The following is a 23,028-nucleotide window of genomic DNA, read 5'->3' as shown; positions in this document are numbered from 1 at the left end:
CACTGGGGTTTCTTGCCCTTTTAGCCTGCGTTCCGTCCTGGCTGGCTGACCACTGACCCTCGTTCCTACCAAAGAACGGGGCTGCAGGTGACCCTTGGACACCTCGGGGGGTTAGGAGAACCCCACCCTGTGCAGTCGAAAATCCACGTACGACTTTTGACGCCCCCAGAACTTAGCTACTGGAGCCCACTTGACCGGAGGTCTTACCAGGGACACAAAGTCCATTAGCAGCTCGTTTGGGTGTTCTGTGTGTTATACACTGTGTTCTCATAGTAAAGTCAGCCAGGGAGAGAAAATCGTGTTGGAAAAGTCACGAGGGAGAGGAGAAACGTTTACGGTGCAGCCCTGTAAGAAACCTCTGTGCCGGGGGCGGGCACTCCCACCCCCGTGCTGTTCAGGGACGTGCCATGGCTGTCACCTCACAGGGACCCTCAGGGCGCGGGCAGTGTCTCTGTTGGGGGACTGGGACTCCCCCAGTTTCAGGAAGCCTTTGGCCCACCCTTGCGGTCTGACCCCTCCATTTGTGTCATTTACCTCAATTCTCTTTCTCTACGGTTTTTTCAATTTTTTATTGTTGTTAAATACATGTCACATAAATTCACCGACCTGTGGTTCAGGCGCATTAAAAACCCTCACGCTGTTGTGGGGCACACCACCGTCCGCCCCCAGAGCTTGCCGCGTCTTGTGAAACTGACAGTCCTATTGGCCAAGAGCCCCCGCCCCTCCCCCCAGCACCCACATCTCCCTCCGTCTCTGGGATTTTGACGACTCTGGGACCCCACAGACATGGAGTCCCGTGGCACTGTCCTTCTGTGCATGGCTCATTAAATGTACTGTGATGTCCCGGGGGCTCAGCTGTGTTGCTGCGGGGTCCGAACTCCTTTTTTTTTTTTCTTTTTAAGATTTTATTTATTTATTTGACAGAGAGATCACAAGTAGATGGAGAGGCAGGCAGAGAGAGAGAGAGGGAAGCAGGATCTCCGCCGAGCAGAGAACCCGATGTGGGACTCGATCCCAGGACCCTGAGATCATGACCTGAGCCGAAGGCAGCGGCTCAACCCACTGAGCCACCCAGGCGCCCCCGAACTCCTTTTTAAGGCTAAGGGACGTTCCGTTGAACGTGTTCCCACTGGGCCTGTGCATTTGTCCGTCAGCGAACAGTAGGCTTGTTTGCAAGGCTTGGCTCTAGTAGGAGATGCTGCTGTGAGCAGAGATGTCCACGCGTCTCTCAGGACCCTGATTTCAGGGCTGCCTGGCGGCTCAGTCAGTGAAGCGTCTGCCTTGGGCTCAGGTGTCCTGGGATTGAGCTCCGCGTGGGGCTGTCCACTCGGCGGGGAGCCTGCTTCTCCCTCTCCCTCCGCCTGCCTCTCTGTCTGCTTGTGCGCTCTTCCTCCCTCCCTGTCAAATGAATACATGAAGTCCTAAAAAAAAAAAGACTGATTTCAGGTCTTCTGGGTATATGCCATTTTGGACCATATGTGTGGTCACTGCGTTTTTAATCTGGGAGGGAACCGCCACGCTGTGTTCCGTGGCGGCCACACCATCCGCTCCCCCCAGCCACAGCTCTCAGCGCTCTCTGGTTGGGTTCTTGTTTCATAGCCGTGAGTGTCCTGAGGGACACGCAGTGCCGTCCCTCTGTGGTTCCGCGTGGCACTTCCCTAGTGATCAGTGATGTTAAGCATCTTTTCCTGCAGTTCGTGGCCGTTTGTCCATCTTCTCTGGAGAAGTATCCGTTCGAGTCCTTTGGCTCGAGTTGCTTGATTTTTGTTGTTGTTGAGTCTTACAAATTCTCTGTACACGCTGGTCGTTAAACGCCGAGCCCTCGCCTGTCCCGTGGTACTGTCTTTTGATGCACAAAATTCTTCAATTTTCATAATGTCCAATGTTCTTTTTTTTTTTCTTTTTTGACCTATGCTTTGGTCACATCCAAGAAATCATTGCCAAACCCAGTGTCATAAAGCTTTGTCTCAAGTTTTCTTCCAGGAATTTTATTGTGCTAGCTCTTACATTTCTGTCTTTGATCTAATTTGAGTTAATTTTTCTGAAACCACCAATTATGTGGTTTTGGGTAAAGGTCCACCCTCATTCGTCTGCATGTGGAGATCCAACGTTCTCAGCACCGTTTTGTTGAAACGACTGTCTTGTCCCTCATTGAATGGTCTTGGCTCCTTTGTAAAAAAGCAGCTGGCCATAAATGCAAGGGTTTTGTTTTTTTTCTGGGCTCTGCATTGTGCCCTATTGATCTGTGCATCTGCTTCTGTCCCTACACTGCACTATTCTGACTACTGTGTATTTGTAGGAAGCTTTTTAAATCAGGAAGTGTGTGTCCTCTGACTTTATTTTTTAAGATTGTTTTGGCTAGTCAAATTTCCTGGAGATTCTGTTTGAAGTTTACGATGCATTTTCTAGTTTACAAAAAATATCATTGAAAATTTTTTGATTTAAATTCAACTAGCCAATGTATAGTACATCATTAGTTTTTGGCATAATGTTCAATGATTCATTAGTTGCAAGTAACACCCAGAGACTGCATTGAGTCCACATTGTTTAAGGTAGTATTGACATCTATGAATATGATATACGTTTCCATTTATTTATGTCTTTAATTTCTTTGGCAACATTTTTTTCTTTCTTTTTTTTTCTTAAACTTTCTTTTAATTAACATATAATGTGTTATTTGCCCCAGGGGTACAGATCTGTGAATCGTCAGGCTTACACACTTCACAGCACTCACCATAGCACGCACTCCCCAATGTCCGTAACCCCACCCCCCTCCCGACCCCCCTCCCCCAGCAACCCTCAGTTTGTTTCATGAGATTAAGAGTCTCTTATGGTTTGTCTCCCTCCCAATCCCATCTTGTTTCATTTTTCCCTCCCTTCCCTCCACAACCCCCCGCCCTGCCTCTCAAATTTCTCATATCAGAGAGATCGTATGATAAATGTCTTTCTCTGACTTAGCGTAATACCCTCTAGTTCCATCCCCGTTTGTGGCAAACAGCAAGATTTGGGGGTTTTGATGGCTGCATAGTATTCCATTGTGTACACACCACATCTTCTTTATCCGTTCATCTGTTGACGGACGTCTCGGCTCTTTCTACAGTTTGGCTATTGTGGACGTTGACTTTGGCAATATTTTATAGTTTACAAGTGTTACAAGTCTTGCACGTCCTTGATTGGGTTAGTTCCCAAGCATTTGATGCTTTGATGCTGCTCTAAGTAGACTTGTTTTAATTTTCTTTTCAGATTTTTCATTTAATGTGTAGAAATGCAAGTGATATTTGCTTAATGACTTCTTATCCTGCTACTTTGCTGAATTTATGATTTTTTAATAATTTTTGTGTGGAATCTTTAGTGTTTTCTACATATAAGTTCATTTTATCTATGAACAGAGACAATTTTACTTCTGCTTTTCCAACCTAAATGCCTTGTGGTTATATTTCTTTCCTAACGGCTTGGGCTAGACTTTCGAGTACAATGTCGAGTGGACAGGGTGAAGACCAGCCTCCTTGCCCTGTTCCCGACTGTAGCTACAGCTACTGCTTTGGAAGACTCAAAACCACTGAGTGTGATGTTCTCTGTCTTCTTCGTATGTGGCTTTGGTTATGCTGAGGCCCTTTTTCTATTCTTAGTCTATTGAGTGTTTTTCTTTTAAAAGGTTTTTAAATTTTGTCAGACACTTTTTCTTTTTTACATCAATTGAGATAATCAGATGATCGTATGGGTTTTATACCCCCTTTTTTTTTAATGTGACATATTGATTGATATTTTATTTTTTAAGATTTTATTTATCCATTTGACAGACAGAGATCACAAGTCGTCAGAGAGGCAGGCGGAGAGGAAGGGAAGCAGGCTCCCCGCTGAGCAGAGAGCCCAATGCGGGGCTTGATCCCAGGACCCTGAGATCATGACCTGAGCCGAAGGCAGAGGCTTAACCCACTGAGCCACTCAGGCGCCCCTGATTGATGTTTTAAAAGGGTTTATTTTAAGTAATCTTTACACCCAATGTGAGGCTCAAACTCACAACCCTGAGATCAGGAGTCACATGCTTCTCTAAGTGAGCCAGGCAGGCGCCCCACTTGATTGAGTTTTCATATGTAAAGCCAACATTGCCTTCTCGGAATAAACCCTACTGATGTATAAGCCTTTGAATATGCTACCAAGTTGAATTAGTACTTTTTTGAGGATTTTTGCATCAGTGTTCAGCAGGGATACTGGTCTGTAGTCTTCTGTTTTTATAGTGTCTTTGGCTTTGGTACCTGGGTTATGCTGACCTTCAAGAATGAGTTTGAAGTGTTCCTTTCTCTTTAGTGTTTTCGAAAAGTTTAAGAAGGACTGGTATTTTTTTTTTTTTTTAAAGATTTATTTATTTATTTATTTATTTTAGAGAGAAAGCACGCACATTCGGAGGAGGGGCACATAGAACTATGTGAGTGGAGCCTGCTGAGTGGAGCCTGATGTGGGCTCCATCTCACAGCCCTGAGATCGTGACCTGAGCCGAAATCAGAGAGTCAGAGGCTTAACCAGCTGAGCCACCCTGGTGCCCCGGTATTAGTTCATCTTTAAATATTTCGTTCATTTTAGCAGTGACGTTGTTGGGTGTAAGGCTTTTCATTGTTGGGAAATCTTCTTTACTGATTGGATCTTCTTACTACTTGTAAGTTTATTCAGATTTTTTATTCTTCATGATTTAGTGTTGGTAGGTTTTGTGTTCCTTCTTGATAATTTGTGTTTCAGTTTCCCTGAAATGCAATTTCTGTGTTTCGTCTGGGTTCTGCAGTGTGTTGGTGTACATCTGTTCATGCTCTCTCATGATTAATCTTACTTCTGTAGAATCTGTAGGAAACGTCCCTACTTACATTCCTGATTTTAGTATAATTTGAGTGTTCCCTCCTTTTTTCTTAGTCCATCTAGCTAAAGGTTTGTCTGTTTTGTTGATTATTTCAAAGACCCAGCTTTTGCTTTCATAGATTATCTCTCTTTCTCCACTCTATTTGCTTATCTCTGTATGAATCTTTATTATTTCCTTCCTTTTGCTAGCTCTGAGTTCAGTCTGTTCTCTTGCTCCTTCAGTCGTGAGTTAGCTTGTTGGTATGAGATATATCTTGGTTTTTTAACATAACTGATTTATATAAACTTCTGCATTGCATTGCTTTTGTTGTGTCCTGTAAGTTTTGGGATGTTGTACCTTCATTTGCATTTGTGTCTAAGTATTTTCTGATTTTCCTTGTGGTGATTTAAGAGTGCATTTTTTAAATTTCAGAAGTTGTGGGTTTTCTGGTTTTCCTTCTTCTACCAACTCCTAACTTCATCCTGTTGTGTTTGGAGAAGATACTTCATACAGTTTCTATCTTTTTTAAACTATTGAGACTTAATCTGTGGCCTAAACTGTGGTCTGTGTTGGAAAGTGACCCCAGCACTCTTGAGAACAGCGTATTTCCTGTTGTGGGTGAAGGTGCTCTCTGTCCCTCACGTCTCTGCTTTATTGGGTTAAGTCCCCTATTTTCTTATTTTTTTACGTGTCTTCTTTCTGGTTGTTCTGACCATTACCGAGAGTAGGCCGTTGAAGTCTCTGTCGCTGGAGAAACGTCAATATCTCCCTTTAGTTTTGTCCATTTTGGCGTCATTTGTCGATGGTGCTTCATCATCGGACAGTGTGTTGCCTGGTGCGTGATGTTCACAATCGTCAGATCTTCCTGCTGTGCCGAACCCTGTGTTAATACATGACGCCCCTGCCTGTCCCGTGCAGTCCCTTCGGAAGTCTGCGTGTCCGATACTAGTTGAGCAACCTCTGCTCTCGTTTGGTCACTCTTGGCGTGGGATGCCTTTATCCGTTCTTTCACTTTCGAGCTATTTCTGTCTTTTGATCTAAAATGAATCTCTTGGGGGTACCTGGGTGGCGCAGTTGGTTGGGGGTCCAACCCTTGGTTTCGGCTGGGGTCGTGGTCTCCAGGTCATGAGATCAAGCCCCACACACAACGCAAAGTCTGCTCCAATTTCTGTCTCCCTCTCCCCCGCCCCATCCCTGCAGGCTTGCTCTCTCTTTTCCTCTTGCTCTCTCTCTCTCTCTCTCAAATAAATAAATCTTTTTAAAAAAATAAAATGAGTCTCTTGTAGGTAGCATATGGTTGGATCATGTATTTTATTCACTTTGCCAATTTCTGGCTTTGGAGAGTTAATCTGTTCACCTTACAGCAATTGCTGGTAAGGAGGGACTGCTCTGGGGCACCTGGGTGACACAGTTGATTAAGTGTCCCGACTCTTCATTTTGGCTCAGGGCATGATCTCAGGGTCGTGAAATCTAGCCCTGTGTCGGCTCCCCACTCAGCACGAAGTCTGCTTGAGACTCTCCCTGCCTCCGCCCCTCCCCTCACTTGCACTCTCCAAAATAAATAATTTTTTTTCAATGAAGGGACTTCTGCCATCTTGCTCATTATTTTCTATATGTCTTACAACTTTCCTGTTACTCATTTCCTGCATTACTCTTTTGTTTTGTGCTTAGTTGATTTTTTGTAGTGAAACATTTGGATTCCTTTCTCATTTCCTTTCGTATATCTCCTACAGGTTTTGTCTTTGAAGTGACCGTGAGGATTGGGTTGGGCAACCTACAGTTGTAACTCTCCAGTTTGGATTATCCCTGCTTAATTTCAGGGACACAAAAAATGGTTCCATCTCTGCCTCTCAGTTGCTGATGTCTCAAAATTATGTCTTTATGCACTGTGTGGCCCAAAATATGTAGTAATAATTCTTTTAAATGCATTGATCTCTCCGTTATGTGGGGGGGGGGGTGGAATTTAAACCCAAAGTTACAGTACTAGTTTTTTGACTTATAATTGCTTTGTTTTACCATGTGAGTCTCTTAAATCACGTAGAAAATGAAGGGTAGAGTTATAAAGTATTCTTAGGAATATACTAGCTTTTTAAAGACTTATTTATTTGTCTTAGAGGTGGGGAGAGAGAGGAGGGGAGGGAGGGACAGAAGGAGAGCCTCCAGGCCGACTTCCTGCTGAGCGTGGAGTGCAGCTTGGGGCTCCATCTTAGGACCCTGAGATCATGCCCTGAGCTGCACCACCCGACTGAGCCCCCCGGGTGAGCCAGGATTACGATAGCTTTTATGGCTGCCTCGTACTCACCTTTACTGAGACTCTGATTTATTCAGACGACTTCCAGCTGTATCCAGTGTCTTTCTGTTTCAACCTGTAGGACTCCCTGGGCCTTTCCTGTCCAGTCCGAGCGTCGTGAGTGCCCACAACTTCTTTTTTCGTGGCAATGTTTTCATTTTTCCAAGATTAATCACCATTGCCCGAGCTTTCCCCTGGAAGTTAAAAACCTTAGCAGGTTCCAGAGCTCGAAATAGTTTCCTCAGTTTCTGCCCACGCAGTTGTTGTCGGGTTGCTGTGGAGACCGTCTTCCCAGAATCCTCTCCTCCGCTTTTCAGTAGAATCTGAGGTGCCACACAAATAAAGTGGGTATAAAATAAAACAGTCTCAAAAGCCTTTTGAAGACTTACTTGCTTGAGAGAGAGTGTACACCCCCAGAGAGGGGCGGGCGGGGGAGAGACCGTCTCAAGGAGGCTCCATGCGGAGCAGAGCTCGGCCTGGGGCTCGATCTCCCGACCCTGAGATCGTGACCTGAGCTGAAATCCGGAGTCAGTCACGTCACTGACTGAGCCACTCGGGTGCCCCTTCAAAAGCCTTTCGGAGTCCAGATCTCTTCTCAGGTCAGGATAAGTGAGTCGCACAGTGCCGCAGGCGGCCCGAGCCTCCCCCAGTCACCCCCGAAGGGCAGCACACGTGATCCTCCGGTTTTCACCGTCTGCAGAGAGGGCCGTTGTGTCACCTCTCGATTCGGTAAAGGCGCTTCTGCTGGAAAGAGTGATCGAGCGACCTGTGCTGGTACCTCACGGTCCCTCCACTCAGTGGAAGTCTAAGCACTCGTAATCCCAGCGAGACGAGTCACGAGGCTTTCTCTCAGATTTACTGAAGCTTCCCTTTTTTAAAGACGTGTTTATCTTAGAGAGCGAGAGAGTGGTGCACGGGGGGTGGGGGCAGAGGGAGAGAATCTCCGGCAGATTCCCTGCTGAGCGTGGAGCCCTGTTCGGGGTCGATCTCGCGACCCTGAGACCACAGCCTGGCGCGAAACCAAGAGTGGGCAACTTAACCGATTGTGCCGCTCGGGTGCCCTGCAGGTTTATGGAAGTTCTTAATGAACTTCTGACATTGAATTTGTTTGATGAGTACCTGAGACGAAACACTGTGATGTCAGGGAACGAAAACCCGTCTGCCTCGAATCCCAAGAGGCGTAAACCCAGCGGAGATCACCTGGTTTACAGTCTTGTCCCGAGGGAAATCCCTTCTGCCTCTTTGGTTGCCGTTGGCACCATGTTTCCTGGAAATGTTCGTTCAGTATCAGCTTTTGGACAAGAATGTCATTAAGTTTTGCGTTAAATACCCAGAGTGGAGAGAGAAGTCTCCCCAGTAAACCGTTTTCTCCACCAAGGGCTCTGCGTGACGTCTGGTTCCGCGTCAGACCCCTGAGCACGAGTTGACGTTCTGTTCGAGCGCTCTGGCCCGGACTCGTCCGAGGTGTCGCCCGGACTCCGGCGTTCCTGGTGGCGCCTGCACCACGTTCGCACGACGTCGACAAGGACGTGGTGTGGGGGCCCCACGTGGCCTCTGCTGTTCCCTTCAGCTTCGTCGCCCTCTGGGCTCCCGCACGGGACGTGTGGCTGAGAGCTGTGGCAGCTCCCCTCCCCCGAGTGTGCTCGCGTTCGGGGAGCCGTGCCGCTGATGCTCGCCAGGGCCGGGGACGCTTGCTTCACTTCACCATCAGCCGTCTTACTGCACGGGAAAGTAACCCTTCTCATGAGAAGTCCCAACCACGTCCGAGAAACAAGTGCAGATGCCCTCAGCCCCCACCTGACCACGTGTGTTCTCGGTGTCTCAGAGCAGGCCTTGAGGGCTTATGTTTGGGGCTTATGGAAAACGGTTCTTAATCCAGGCACAATTCTGTCTTCATGAGACCGGGCCTCCTCCTCCCAGCCTGCGCTGCGGGTCTGTGGTGTCCACAGGGTCCAAGACGGTGTTGAACTTGGACCCGAGACCTTCAGCTTTCCTGGTGGCTTTTTTCTTCGTCTGTGTCCTTGCCGCTGTGATGAGATCTGTTCGTGCTCACTCACCTGAAGACCCAGAGCCCCGTGTGAGCCCCAGGGCACTGGGAGAGCCCATTCTCCGCTCCCCTTGGGCTCTCCAGGAGCTCACGGCCCCGCCGTTAACAGAGTTCTCTCTCAGCTTCCCATGGGGTTACGAGGTTGGACGCTGTGTTTTATTGTTTTTTATATTCCGAGCACCTAATACAGAGCCCGATACAGAGCCTGTCCTCGGTCGGCACATGAGTGTTCGCTGAGCTGAGCTCGAGCTCTGTTCCTGCTGCCAGCGGTGCCTGCGCAGAGCGGGGTTCGGGGAGGCTAACTTCAGTGGGCATGTGGGTCCTCTGGGCGATGAGGGTTTTGTTCACAGGATCCGGCAGGTGGGAGGTTCAAGGAATGTTTCATTAACCCAGTGTTGTTTCTTCTTTAAGCAAATGTGGCTTTAAGAGCAAGCCCAGAGGAGCCGCTCGTGTGTTAGATTCTAGAGTAATTCTGTGTTGCCTTTCGCGAACTCCGTGCAGCACCCGCGATGAGACCCGCTGGCCGGAGCGCGGACCCTGCTCCCACGTTCACGGCACAAACGTCCCCCGTCCCAGCTCGTCTCCCCGGCTGCTGGGATGACTAATGGTGCTTTTCCCAGACGTGGGGCTGGGTCTGCCTGCGTGGGAGGGGGCTCGCTGCCGCCTCGCACAGCTCAGCCCTGGGGGACGTCGGCTTCAGGGGAGCCAAAGACATGTTTGAAACCACGAACTTGGAAAAGTTTTCCTTTTCCTCTCAGGTTGGATTGGCCAGTAAGTTTCTGTGAGGAAACTGATTTTATCAGATACGTTTTACGGTATTATGTAATCCCTCACGTACAGACTGGCTGGGGGCGCCTTCCTGTCCCCTCGGTCACACGGGGCAAGGGGAGCGTGGCTACTGGCGCGTGACTTGAGCGCCTCCCGCCCCTGGCCGTGACCCAGCTCGGGTGTGTGTGACCGTCAGCAAACCACCTTCTCTGAGCCCAGCTCCCTGATCACAGACCTGGGACGCCCGCCCCCGGTGCCGCAGGCCCTGTCACACGGCAGGCGTGTGCACGTCAGACGCAGTCCCGGCCCGGAGAGGGGCCCGAGCCCTCGTGTGTCCCTCCTCCCCCCTTCCTTGCGGCACTGCGGGACCGCAGGACAAGCCTCGATGAGCTGACCCGCCTCTCGAGGGCCGGACACGGCTCCTTCGGCTGCTGGATTGCCAGGTCCGTGGGCCCCGGAGGAGCCGTGTGTGGGCGTTGCAAACAGGAGGACGCCGGGAGTGGCCGCCCAGTCCTCCCGCACAGCCGGAGCTGGCTTCTGCCGCGGCCTCCCTGCGCCCACCAGGGGCGCTGGGGCTGGGGCCCAGGCACTGAGGGTGACCTCGCTGTCTTGCAGATGTCTCACGCAGCCACCAGTGCCTTCTGCCGTTCCATTAAGCTGCAGTGTGAGCTCTACCCCTCTCGAGAAGTGGCCATCTGCCTGGACCCGTACTGTGGACTCGGGTTCGTCCTATGGTGCCTCTGCAGGTGAGTGTGCTCCCGAGCATCGTCCCAGCCACGTCCGCGTCTCAGACCGTCTCCCGAGTGGACAGCGGCGTCGGTGGGGGCCGTCCCTCCCGAGGGGCGGGCTGCGGCTGACTGTCGGCTGGGCCGCTGTCCCGTCCCCCCTCAGCCCCGCATGAGCAGGCATGTCGCGGTGGCATCCACGCTCCACAGTGAGGGCTGAGGCCCGTGCAGACCCCAGGCCTGGCTCCTTCTGGGAGGCTGCCTGGTCGGGGCTGGCGAGGCTTCGGTTTTCTGCCGTGAGCCCCCGTCTGGGGTGTGTATTAAGTCGGTGGGTACGTCAGGCTCCCTCCTGCTTCGGGTGCCTCCGTGCCGTGGGCGGGAGGGACTTCAGCTGCAGGAAGTGGGGGGCTCCCTGTGAGCCCCCCCAGGGCCAGCCGGGAACGGGCTCAGCAGGGTCTGCCGAGACGGGGCTCATGGGCAGCCGCACCAGCATCTCCTCGGACTCTACACACGTGTTCGCCATAGACACTTGAGGGAGCGCAGAGTAGCGCGGGGAACTGGAGGACCTCAGTGGCTGGACCGCCTCGTGACGCCAAGAAGTGTGCGCCACTGGTGTTGGCAGAGTTTGCTCTGGACGTTGGCGTACTTACGCTCTTCGGGTCGTCCTCGCTGGAAGCATGTGGAAGGATGTGAAGGACGCCGTGGGACAGCCAGCACCACCGTCCAGCTCCCCACAGACCCGCCGTCGGACGGTTCCGTTTCATTTCTCCTTCCAGTTGTCTCTGCCCCCGTGTTCCGTGCAGCATTTTAAAGCAGCTACCGGACAACGCAATGTCCCCATAAACCGCTGAGTGTGCACACAGTCTCGTGACTGTGCCTCCGTGTGGATCTAACACCGAGAAGCTACCGTGTGAACGTGGTCACGACCTCCTTGCTTCCTAGTGGTCTCTCACGTCTTCTCTCAGGTCTGAAAAGCAATTGTGCACCTCGGAAAGCAATTGTTCCTACGCGTTCGTACTATGTAATAGTACCAAGTGGGATTAAAATCCAGTCCTGTATCTTTGAAAAAACCAATTTTGAAAAAAAAACCCAAATTTTTGCAATTCATTCTAATTAGAACAATCAGAGTTTTGAGAGGGCAAATTCAGTTAAATTATTTAGTGATTTCTGCCTCACTATACAAGGCAGTCGCATCGCGGGTCAGTTTTCTTGCGCAGTAGTTCAGAGTATGGCATTCCAGCAGCGGGCCAGGTGAGAAGGACGCCTGTCCTGAACCACCAACTTTAGAGGGGACTGTGTGTCCCTTGGCAAAGGCGCCGGTGGATGGAGAGCTTTCCCACCCCGGGGCTTGCCGTGCCTAACCCTCGTGACGTCACCAGAGAGACTGCCTGGAGGCGGGGAAGTAAGGGTTTGACATGCACCAGAGCAGTGGGGACACGCTGGAGCTCGTGGCAGGGGCTGTAAGGAGCCCGTAGCTAATGAGCATCTTCCCTGCAAACTCGCTCCGAAGTCCTGAGACACAGTGTCCGGTGATGGCCTCCGCAGCAGTACGATGAACGTATGTAAGAACTGGAAACTGCTTCCTTCTGGAGTCCCTGTAGAAGCAGACCCAGACAAACTGGCTGAAAAGCCCGACCTGGGATCGTTTCCCCAGGAGAGCAGAGGATGCCCCGTGCCTGTCTGTACCGTGGACACTGCCGTCCTCTCCGATGAGCGAGTGTTCCCTCGGGAAATGGCCGGTGCAGGGCTGGTGCAGGAAATGCTCAAAAGGTGAACCTGCTTGTCTTTTCGTGCGAGGAAGCCCGCATGCTGGGAGGGTGACGTGTCCTTGAGGGGCTCCCACTGGTCAAATTGGGGGCATTTCAGCATCAAAATGAAAGATTAAGGTAGATAACACTTGGAATAAAATAGGAAATTATCTCACTCTTCAGACAGATGAACAAATTGAAAGCTTGATTGATAGAGTGGACATCTAGACAATAGTTAGTTATAAAGGTAGGGGGACGACCTTCACGGCAGAGACACGGGGCCTTTGGGCATCACCCAGAGAGCTGCAGTGAGGGAAACAGCCTCACGTCCAGGGTCCTCCTGACAAAGACCCTTCCCTGAACCACTGAGCCCAGAGAGCTTCAGGCCTAGGTCGAGGGATGCCCACTGCTGCTGTCTGTGACCACGACCGCCAGGGTCAGAGTCACGGGAGCCCTAAGGACCCCAGCAGGCAGGCTGATGGCGTCTACCTACGGGTCTCCGAAAGGTCTCATTTCTCTGTAAAAGTCACTGTCAGGACAACCAGCAAACAGGGTCCGAGGCTTCGGGGAAGAAATGTATCCATTTCCTGATTTTGGAATCCTAGTTGGTCATATGGAGAAAAGTAAACTTGCTTCCTGGAAACACCTGCAGACGCATTTGGGGCTGATGGCGTCTTAGGTCAGCGCCCCCCCACCACCGGACGCTTTTTCTAAGTGGAAAAAGTTATTTCCACTTAGAAGTTTTCTGTAACTTTGCAATGGTTTCAACAATTCTAAAAAGTTTTAATACAAATGGTTTTTTGTGTCTTCATCCTAAAGTTCCCTTCACTCATAAAATAGAGGATTATTTCTCTGAGAATCATGATAAAACAATTGTTTCAAAACACTCTTAAGATCAAATATATCTTTTTTTAAATTTTTTAAAAGATTTTATTTATTTATTTGACAGACAGAGATCACAAGTAGGCAGAGAGGCAAGCAGAGAGGAAGGGGGAAGCAGGCTCCCCGCTGATCAGGGAGCCTGATGTGGGGCTCGATTCCAGGACCCTGAGATCATGACCTGAGCCAAAGGCAGAGGCTTAACCCACTGAGCCCCCCGGGGGCCCCAAGATCAAATATATCTTAAAAAGGATTTCTGATCATTGATATTCATGGGTTAGAAGTTTCAATATTGTTAAAATGGAAATTCTACACAAATAAATCTAGATATTTTGTGTACTTCCTGTCAAAAATGTCAACAGGACTTTTTTGTTTTTTGTTTTTTGGGTTTTTTTTTTTTTGGCAGAAGTGGACAACTTTTTTCTAAAGTTTAAAAAAAATGCACAATATCTAGAACAATTTTGGAGTAGAGTAACTAAGTTGGAAAACTCAGACTTCCCAGTTCCAGCACTTACTGCAGTGCCCAGACCGGGGTGGGCCGGCACGGACGTAACAGGAAGGCAGATGCAGGAAAAACAGCTGGTGAAACAGAACTGGGGGTCGAGACACTTGGCCTCCTACGTGTGGTCATGTCATTTCTCAACAAAGGTACCGCGGCAGGTCAGGACGAAAGGGTAGTGTTTTCAGTGGATGATGCTTGGGAATGTGGGACTTTGACTTTGCATCATATAAGTAAACTCACAGGTTGCAGACACTGGTGTAGGAGCTAAGACTTTTAGAAGAAGACAGGAGTCAGTCTTCATAATCTTGAATTAGACAGAGTTCTTAGATGTGGTGTCAGAGGTACAATACATAAGAGAAATCACAAAAACGCGGCTTCAGTAAAATTTAAAACATGGGCACACCAGAGACACTCTGAAGAAAGTTGGAAATATGAGCCACAGACTGGGGGGAAACGTGCAAATCGTGACCGGGTAGAGTCCCTCCAACCAGATACAGAATGAACGCTCAAAGCTCAAGAAGATGACACTCACCATGATTTGAAAATGGGCAACAGGTTTGAATAGACATTTCACCAAAAATACACAGATGACTTACAAGCACATGAAAAGATGCTTCACATTTTTTAGGGAAATGCAAATTAAAACCAGTGAGCTAACACTCCATACCCACCGCAGCAGATACAACCACAAACCCTTGAGTAACGAGGCTGAAGAACTTGTATTTTCCGGTTTCAGTTAGACCATAGAGCAGCAGTAACCAAGGGTGCGCAGAGACTGGAAGTCTAGGCTGTTGGCGGGAAGGTAAAATAGCAAAACCACACTTCGGCACGTTCTTAAAAGTCAAACTCCCAGTATGACTCAGCAGTTCCGCTCCTAGGCATCCACCAAAGAGAAGGGAAAACATCCAAAGCTGTGAAGTATGAAATGTGCCCAGCGGCCTTCATAAAAACAAGACAGAAAGAGAAAGACGCAGCGCACAGGTCCGACAGCCGGTGAGAAGATGACCGGTGTTGGTTCATATCCACGCGGTGCGATGCCACTGTCGTGTGGATAAGCCTCGGAAACAGCCACAAAGAGAAAGACGCCGGACTCGGAAGACCACACATTCTGTGATTGTATCGCTGACGCCATTTATAGGAAGTGTCTGGGACAGGCCACTCTACGGGGACAGGGAGTAGAGCCGCGGTTGCGCGGGGCTGGGGGGCGAAGCGGGCCGAGCCCACGTGGTTGGGAACATTCTGGAACTGCGTTGCGGTGAGGACGCAACTCTGTACATGGGGAAAACCTTCCAGTTCCGCGCCTCACGTGGCGTGGGATTCATGGTGCTCACGCGGTGCTTCAGTAAGACTCTTTGAAACAAGAGAACAGCCTGTCATCGGGGTCAGTGACACGCACCTGCGGACGGTACCCCGCCCACGGCAGGGTGACGTGTGTTGTGGTGAGCCACGGTCTGCCTAGGCCCGAGTGCCCAGGTTCTGACGGTTGGTTTTCTCCGCTTAATAAACTGAAATCACCAAATGACAGGTGTGAAATTTTATGTGTCAAAACGTCTTCTTTTTCCTCCTAGTCAGCCATGTTTTCCTTTTTTCAAATAGACTATTCTTCAGAACAGTTTGAGGTTCGCAGCAAAACTGAGTGGAAGTTGCAGAGCTTTCCCACAGACCTCCCACGGCCACACACGTACCACCTCCCCCGTCATCAGCGTCTCCTGCCCGGGTGGGACTTCTTTATTTTTTTTTTAAGAATCTAGGATCCTAGTTGATGCGTTGTCATGACCAGAGCCTGTGACTTATATCAGGATTCACTCTACAGAGAGCTCAGAGACGGACTGGTCTGTGGCCGAGGAGCAAAGTCCATGCAGCAGAGCCAAGGTCGTCTCTTCAGCAAGGGGCACGGGGACAACGGTGCATCTGTGTGCCAGAAAAATGGGTCTTAGACCCATAGAACGTGCCAGTGGGTCAAAAAAAGGTGCAGACCTTACCGTCTTCACAAGAATTCGCTCAGAATGGATCTTAGACCTGAATGTGAAACATGAAAACGTTCATCTCCTAGAGGGAAAAACCCAGATGACTTGGGCCACGGTGGTGACTTCTTAGACGTGACACCAAAAGCCCATGACCCGTGATAGGATGGACTTCATGCAAATGAGTCGTTACCGCTCTACCAAAGACTGTCAGGAGAACCAAGAGGCGAGCCACAGATGTGGAGAAAATACTCCCCCGTGTCTCCTTAATCATCTTGTTCTGTCCGAGGTTCGCATCTAGACTAGACTCGCTCTGGTTAACAGGAATTCTTAGGGACTCATCGTCCTCAGTACAAGCAGCCTGCTGCCCGGTAGGTTTGCCCTGTCTGAGGACGTGTTTGTGGCTGGTGCCCAGAGATTGGTACTGGTGAGTCAGGGAACCAGTGCATCGACCTTGGCTGGGCTGAGCAAGGGAAGGGCACGTAGGAAGGGGTTCCATCTGTCCTCTGTTGCTGGCACTTGTTAACTTTGTTCCTGATGTCGAGTCCCAGCCGGTTGGTGGGAATGAGGAGAGAGGTGCACCAAACCTGGTTTTCCCGAGTGTGTTTACTCTTCTCTAGCCTCAAACTCCACACAGGGACCCCAGCCCTCTCGTGGGGGACATCTGTGACCCAGCAGACCGCTCATCCTGACGTTTGTTCTGGAGGAGGCTAACCCGGAGTGTTCTGCATTCCGTTTCCTGCATTTTGGATCTCCTTACATAGAACCTACAAAATAAAACCCTGGGAACAATACAGAGATACGTTGTCATCGATAAGAGGAATGTCGTGGTCAGGTTTTACCCGCACTTTGATGCCCTAAGCCGAGGGGCTCAGACGTCCTGAAGGTGTTGGCGTGAGCGCTGGAAGTGCGAGAACCCACGACCGCGCGAATTTGAGCTGCGGTAAAAACCGTGCAGGGAGACCTAGTTGGGTGTACTGTCGACCCCGGCTCATGAACAGGTTGAGTGACCTCTGCCCCAGCACTTCGGAGAAGCAGCCGCGTGCTTCCTGCTGGGAAGGAGTGTGACGTGCGGGCTTGTCTGCCTTGTGCGGGAGCCATAATTGATCCCTGGGATCGCTCTTGTGTGTTTAGCGGAAGAAGATATTCTGTTGTGCTTGGTTCTTTTCTCCTTCGTGTTGGCGTTAACACGTCCACCACCAGGCAAGCCTCTCATTCAGAGGAGCAGCACGTGTGTGTGCTGCACCTGGACGCTCAGGCGGGGGACAGATGGGGAGACTCTGCCCAGGGCTGCAGAACGAACGCCGGCCTCCACCAACCAGGCCACGGGGGTTGCCCCATGTGTGTGTCCAGTTCCCAGGGGCTGCCTACCACTGGGAAGAGAGCGTTGTGTCTTACAGCCCTGGGGAAAATGTCTGCACAAACGCTCTGTGGGACCTCCGGGCGTACGGGGCGGTGGCGTCCCTTGGCCCCAAGACACAGGGGCGCAGCTAGGGAGATGCCTGGTTTGTTTCAGACCCCAAGTGTATGATTCTCGGACGGTTACTTGGAAAATAATGTGATACGCCTCAAAAGTGAGACCACGGATAGGACACGCCAGCTTCCCACACCAGACGGAAACTGCTTTTCGAGAGCCTCAGCTCTGGACAGAAGGACGTCTGCGTCAGAGTTGGTTTCCACAAGCCGCGAGCTCTAGGCCACATCACTGGACGTTCCTGGCGGTGGCTGCCGCGGCAGCTGTAGGAACCGGGGCGGGACTTCCTGACGCAGAAAGATCCATGGTCGTGTCGTTTGGGCTCCTGAGTAACCTTAGTATAAAGTGATCTTCAGTGATTAGAAATGATTAGAAATTAATGAGTTCATTTCTGCAAGACAGACGTTGCAGAAAAACTGACAGAATGTCGACTGCTACAGTCATGGGCACGGGGTCTTCCCTGGTTTGCCACACTGACCGCAAGGGTGACTTCCTGCCCTGTCCCGGAGGTGGGCGCCGCTCTGGGTGACTGTGCGGCCCGCAGAACGTCCGTAGCGGCAGGATCGCAGAGGACATGTGGAAGTTGGGCTGTCCTGACCTTCTCCTGGGGCTGAGAACCACAGTGTGTCCTCGGATCTCGGCACATTTCCTCCCCGCTCGACCCAGATCTGCCTCTGACTCTGTTCTGGGCTGTGGGAAGCCCTTTAAACAGACTGTCTGTCCCCAGATGTCCTTTCTCAGAAGGAACAAGGGAGATCCAGACATGCTCGTGAATGAACTTGCCACTTCAAATTAGCTCCCACCCGATGATCCAGCATCCTTCTTCGAGTAATACTCGGTTCCCTCCGTGCATGCTGGCGCATTGCTGGAGTGTGCTCCGCCGCTCAGCAGCTGGTGGGGTTTGTGGTCTTGCTGGGAAGCGAAGGACCCAGTGCTACAGGGGAGGGGCTGTGTGTGAGAGAGAGTGACGTCCTTGACAGGAGCCTCGGAAAGCTGTCGCGACCTGGCGTTAACCGTGGAAAGGTGTGGGGCGCGAGGAAGGGGCCGCACCTGCGAAGGTGAGCAGGTCACAGGTCAAGGCGGGGTGAGGGTCCAGGTGGCCGCTGGCTGGTGGCTCCTGAGCCCTCACGTGGCATCAGAGCCAGGTCCTTCCGGAAGGGGCCTCTGAGGGCTGCATAGCAATGGGCCAAGGCACTTCCCGAAGCCAAAACAGGGTCTTTGATGGGTATTAATTGCAAGTACCCGAGAGCCTCGGAGATCTGCTGAAGTTCGTGCTCGTGGTTGTCCCTCACTCGGCCAGCACCCCAAGGGGGGTTGGAAGGAAGGGGGTGGGACCACGGGGGCGTTCAGCTCAGGGCGTAGAGTTCCCTCTAAAATCTCCCTCTCAACTCAGCATCTGCTCCTCCCTGGAGGAAGTACCCTGGCTTAGAAGGAGAAACTGGTTTACTTGGGACTTTCTGTTACTCACTCAACCAACAGTGGCCGTTGACTGTGCTTTGAGAGGCCTGTGTGTGTTTCACACAACGTTTCCTGCTGCTTCCTCTGCGATCCCTTCATGGGCGACCAGACTAGTCAGCCGTCCCAGCTTACACATTAACTTGAATTAAGCAAAAGAGCCAGCGGCCCGGGATTACGAGGTCTTATCCCAATGCGCTTAGCACCAGCAGGGAACCACTCACTATTGGATGACGTTCGTGCTCTCTGAATTGTCGTTTCCAACATGCAGGGTTTTAAGATTGCTCCATCTGTAATGCAGCAAAAGCCAGTTGTTTAAAAAAGAAAGAAAGAAAAGAAAAGAAAGACAGGACGCCCGGCTGGCTCAGCAGAATGCACAACCCTTCCTCGTGGGGCTGAGAGGTCAAGCCCCGTGCCGGGCACAGAGATCACAAGAGTGGACAAAAGACTTCATTCGACCTCCCTCCAAAGAAAACATACATTCTTATAAAAGCAACCTGCATTCCCTATATTTTGTAAGCCTCGGGGTCTAGAGGGTCAGGTGAGCTCCCCGAAAGGCGGTCCCTGAACGGGGACTCCCGTAGTTGTCTCGTGCCTTGACAGCACCTCTGTGACACACGTTTGTGTTGTATTTGCAAAGCCGAGGGGCCATGGCGGGGTCCCCCCACCCCGCGAACGGACCGCAGGCGCCGCAGTCGCGCCCTCACACGCCCTCCCGTGTCTCCCTGCAGCGTGTACTCCGGGCACCAGTCCATTCTCATCCCGCCTTCCGAGCTGGAGACCAGCCCTGCCCTGTGGCTTCTCGCCGTGAGCCAGTACAAAGTCCGGGACACGTTTTGCTCCTATTCAGTCATGGAACTTTGCACCAAGGGGCTGGGCTCGCAGACAGAGTCCCTCAAGGTAAGCCGCCCGTCCCAGGCCTCAAAGTGCTTTGGGGAGCACATCCGAGCATCCTGGGGAGGCACTGTGTCATGGGCCGTGGGAAGGGCTTCTGAAGCAAAATAATCGTTCACAAAAGCCAAACTGTAATCCACTGTCCCCTGAAGCTCCCCAAACCGGCTCCGTGTGAAAACTTGGTTTTATAAGGTGAGTAACTTCCCACGGCCCCAAAGGCTACAGGCCAGGCTGTGCACCCCAAACCCTCGGTGTCTGTGATCCCATCAGTTCTGCCGCAAAGGCCCCGAATTGCTTTTCCTTCTGTGTCTGAACTCACGTCTTGGGTGAAGTTAATTTTATTCTGATGTTGGTGTTCGAGCCGTAGGGTTGAACTTAGCCGCTCGTTTTTATTTTCCTTGAAGACCCTGCGTCCTAACCAGAATATTAGCATTTCCCTCCATTTAAGTCAGTAGCATTTGAAAGACGTATTTTCCTGGTGAGGTAGTCGTTACCCGTGTAAGGAAGGGGGTAGTCACACAACCAGTGTCGATTTACACTCCAGCGGCTGCCCGTTGTCTGTACGCCCAGAGGTACGTCTTCGTGTACGCACAGATGACATTTGTGTACCCGTGTGTAGGCACATACGTTATCCAGGCACGACGAGTAAAGCATCACGCTTTTCTCCTGAGTATTGTTTTCTTGTTTGGACTGAATGCAGCAAGCTCGAGCAGGAAACGAGGCGCAATGATGGTGGTGTTAAGCTACATAAACAAACGTGTAATGGCTTGAAATTATTAATGCGTATAGGAAAAGAGATTTATAAGACATAATTATTTCCACTTACATTATTTTATAAACTGATTACATATTTACATATTTCCAAGCCCTTGACATACTGATTGATTGAACCGTGCGACGGGCTTCTGAGCTAGAAAGCACTGCTGTTAGGGAAGAGGAATCCTAAGTTGCAGAGAAGACACGTGCCCTTTCCACGTCCTTACACGTAATCAGTTTTGGAGCCAAGGTTTGGATCTCTGGCTCCAGGTGCACCGCCTCGAGACCTGGGCTGCACGGCCTCCCCGAAGATACACATGCGTCCCTCGAGCACCAGTGTCACCCAGCTAGAGTGTTTTCTGTGTGACTCCGTGCGTGTGAGATCAGATCCGTGCAGGAACCTCCGGGGCCAGAGTGCTGTGCCCCCCAAGCTGGGTCCCCCTGCAGCGTGTGGGAGGCTGAGTCCCGGCCCTGAGCCCAGGTTGCAGAGCAGGACCCGGGGCCGGGGCTGGTGGGGGCTGCTGTGGGGTCCAGCCTGGGGCGGTTGTCCTTCCGCAGCTCCTGTTCTGCTACACACTGTTGCTCACCACCCACCTCCCTCCCCACCCCTGCGGCCCCCAGCCCCAGAACCCCGTGCTCAGCTCCCCGAGGTCCTCCTCTGAGCCCTGCCGCCTTGCTCCGTTGACTGGCCGCGGTGCAGACCCGAGCTGAGCTCAGTCCGTACAGTCATCAGGATCGAACGGACCTTCTCAGCCTCGTGGCACTTAACGGAGTGCTGTCTTTCCGACATTGTCCAGACACGTTCCTTTTCCACTCTGTATCGGGAATAGGTTTTCTCATCTCTGTCCAGGCCATGCTCTCAGGCGTCCCTACTCGTAGGCGTGTCTTGCTTCCCACAGTGCTTTCCTGTGATCATTTCGTCCAGTTCTGCGTCTCCCCGTCCTTGTGCCTGCACCTTCTGTTCTTTAAGACGGCTGGGACGGCCCAGGACAGTGGAGTGACAGGGACACGCAGAGCCCCGGGAATGAATGTCCGTGCAGAGTCCGTGTTGCCTGTATCCATCCGGGTAAGGAGGCCCCACCCCTGGGCCCCAGAAGGCTGACCTCTCACTGCTGTTACTTGCAGGCGCGAGGACTGGACCTGTCCCGCGTGCGGACGTGTGTGGTGGTGGCCGAGGAGCGGCCTCGGATAGCGCTCACGCAGTCCTTCTCGAAGCTCTTTAAAGACCTGGGTCTGCACCCGCGAGCCGTGAGCACCTCCTTCGGCTGCAGAGTGAACCTGGCCATCTGCCTGCAGGTGGGTTTCCTCAGGGTCAGGCACTGCTCCCGTTGGAGAGTGACGCTGAAGTGACAGGCGCTCCGCGCAGTGTCGTTTCTGCGGCTGACGCTTGGCTAGTGTAGAAGGTACCTTGTAATCTGATGCGTGTGGTGGGTGCACACTTGTTTGGTTGGTTGTTTTTTTTCTTTTCTTTGTCTTTCTTTTTTCCTTTTCCTTTTTCTTTTCTCCGTCTGCATTTGTGAGTAGCCGTTACTCATAGCTGGCATTCCGAGCTCTCACTTTGTCCTGAAACGTTTTCACTTCGGTAACATGAGTAGTGGTTGGCCCAGACCCCTGAAGTCAGGCTTTTTAGAAAGAGTGTGTGGGAGACAGATGCTTCATTGTGGCAAAAATGCTGCGTCTTGGAGGAGGAGTGCCCAGCACCCTGGGCAGGTCCGGGGGTGTCCAGCCGTGACGGCTTCTAGAAGTAGCCCGGGCGGTTCCTGGCTGCGTTTCCAGGACACAGGTGTGAGGCAGACCCTGCGGATGCCCCTGCAGGAACCATGGCTGGAGAGTGTGTGTTCGCTTGTGTTTCCTCCATGAGCCACTTGCCACTGTCCTCCCTGCTCCTTTCTTCCTTCGACCCCTTACCACAGTCACGTTGATCCGTGCTGACCACCAGCCAGGGCCGGGGAGGGCTGCCAGCGAGGGGGGACGGGGCATGCCCACGTGCCCTTCCCACAGCCTCACCTGCCGCAGGCGGCCCTGGGCACGGCTGCAGACTCCCGTCCTCTGACACACCGGTAGGGTAGGAGTGTCACTCACCCGGGGGCCGGAACGTACTCAGCTCAGGCTGCCTCCCGATCTCCGTGCTGCCCACCCACTGTCCCCCAGTTTCTGCTCGCAGCTCCCCCAGGGCTGACCGTGGAACGCTCCCGGGCGGCCCCATGCGCACCAGCGCTCCCGGAGCTGGGACGCCTCTGCAAATGGTGGCCAAGAACCGGCTCTTCCCACGTGACCCAGCAGACGAGGTCACTCCAGAAACATTGGCTACAGAAGGCATTTTGTTGGGTTTTATTTTGATTTTTTGAATCTTCTACTACATCCAGAGTGGCGCGGCTGTCCTGGCCCGTGGTGCAGTTTTCGAATCTTGGCAGTGTCTTTAACCCTTTGTGTACAGTTTACACTGTTTCGCACCGGTTTGCTTTATTCTCAACTCGTGTTCAGCCAGTTTTCCTTTTTCCTGGAGGGTTAGCATTGGAAACTGGCTGCAAGTGTCCGTGTGTCCGAGGGTAGAGATGTAGGGCACCAGGACGGGGCTGTGCAGTCTCCCAGCCATGGCCACGCTGCTCAGGGCGAGGGTGCGTCAGGAGGACTTCGAGTTCTGGCTTCGAGGAGGCAACAGAGCTTATGTGCCTTGTTAGATGCAGCAGCCCACAGT

General features: G+C 51.7%; 1 protein-coding gene across 1 annotated transcript in view; it reads left to right on the top strand.

The window, feature by feature from the left end:
* LOC111158609 (disco interacting protein 2 homolog C) overlaps positions 1-23,028 on the top strand; it is a 189,282-nt gene that overhangs the window by 124,777 nt on the left and 41,477 nt on the right. The window contains exons 28-30 of the mRNA XM_022520749.1: positions 10,549-10,679; positions 19,412-19,580; positions 21,456-21,626. Of these exons, the coding sequence (XP_022376457.1) occupies positions 10,549-10,679; positions 19,412-19,580; positions 21,456-21,626 (471 nt within the window). The remainder of the gene's footprint in view (positions 1-10,548; positions 10,680-19,411; positions 19,581-21,455; positions 21,627-23,028) is intronic.

Source organism: Enhydra lutris, unplaced genomic scaffold (assembly GCF_002288905.1).
Source record: "Enhydra lutris kenyoni isolate GAN:26980312 unplaced genomic scaffold, ASM228890v2 scaffoldscaffold61, whole genome shotgun sequence".
Classification (NCBI taxonomy): Eukaryota; Metazoa; Chordata; class Mammalia; order Carnivora; family Mustelidae; genus Enhydra; species Enhydra lutris.
Note: the sequence above shows the minus strand (reverse complement) of the source record. Positions and strands in the feature narration are given on the sequence as shown.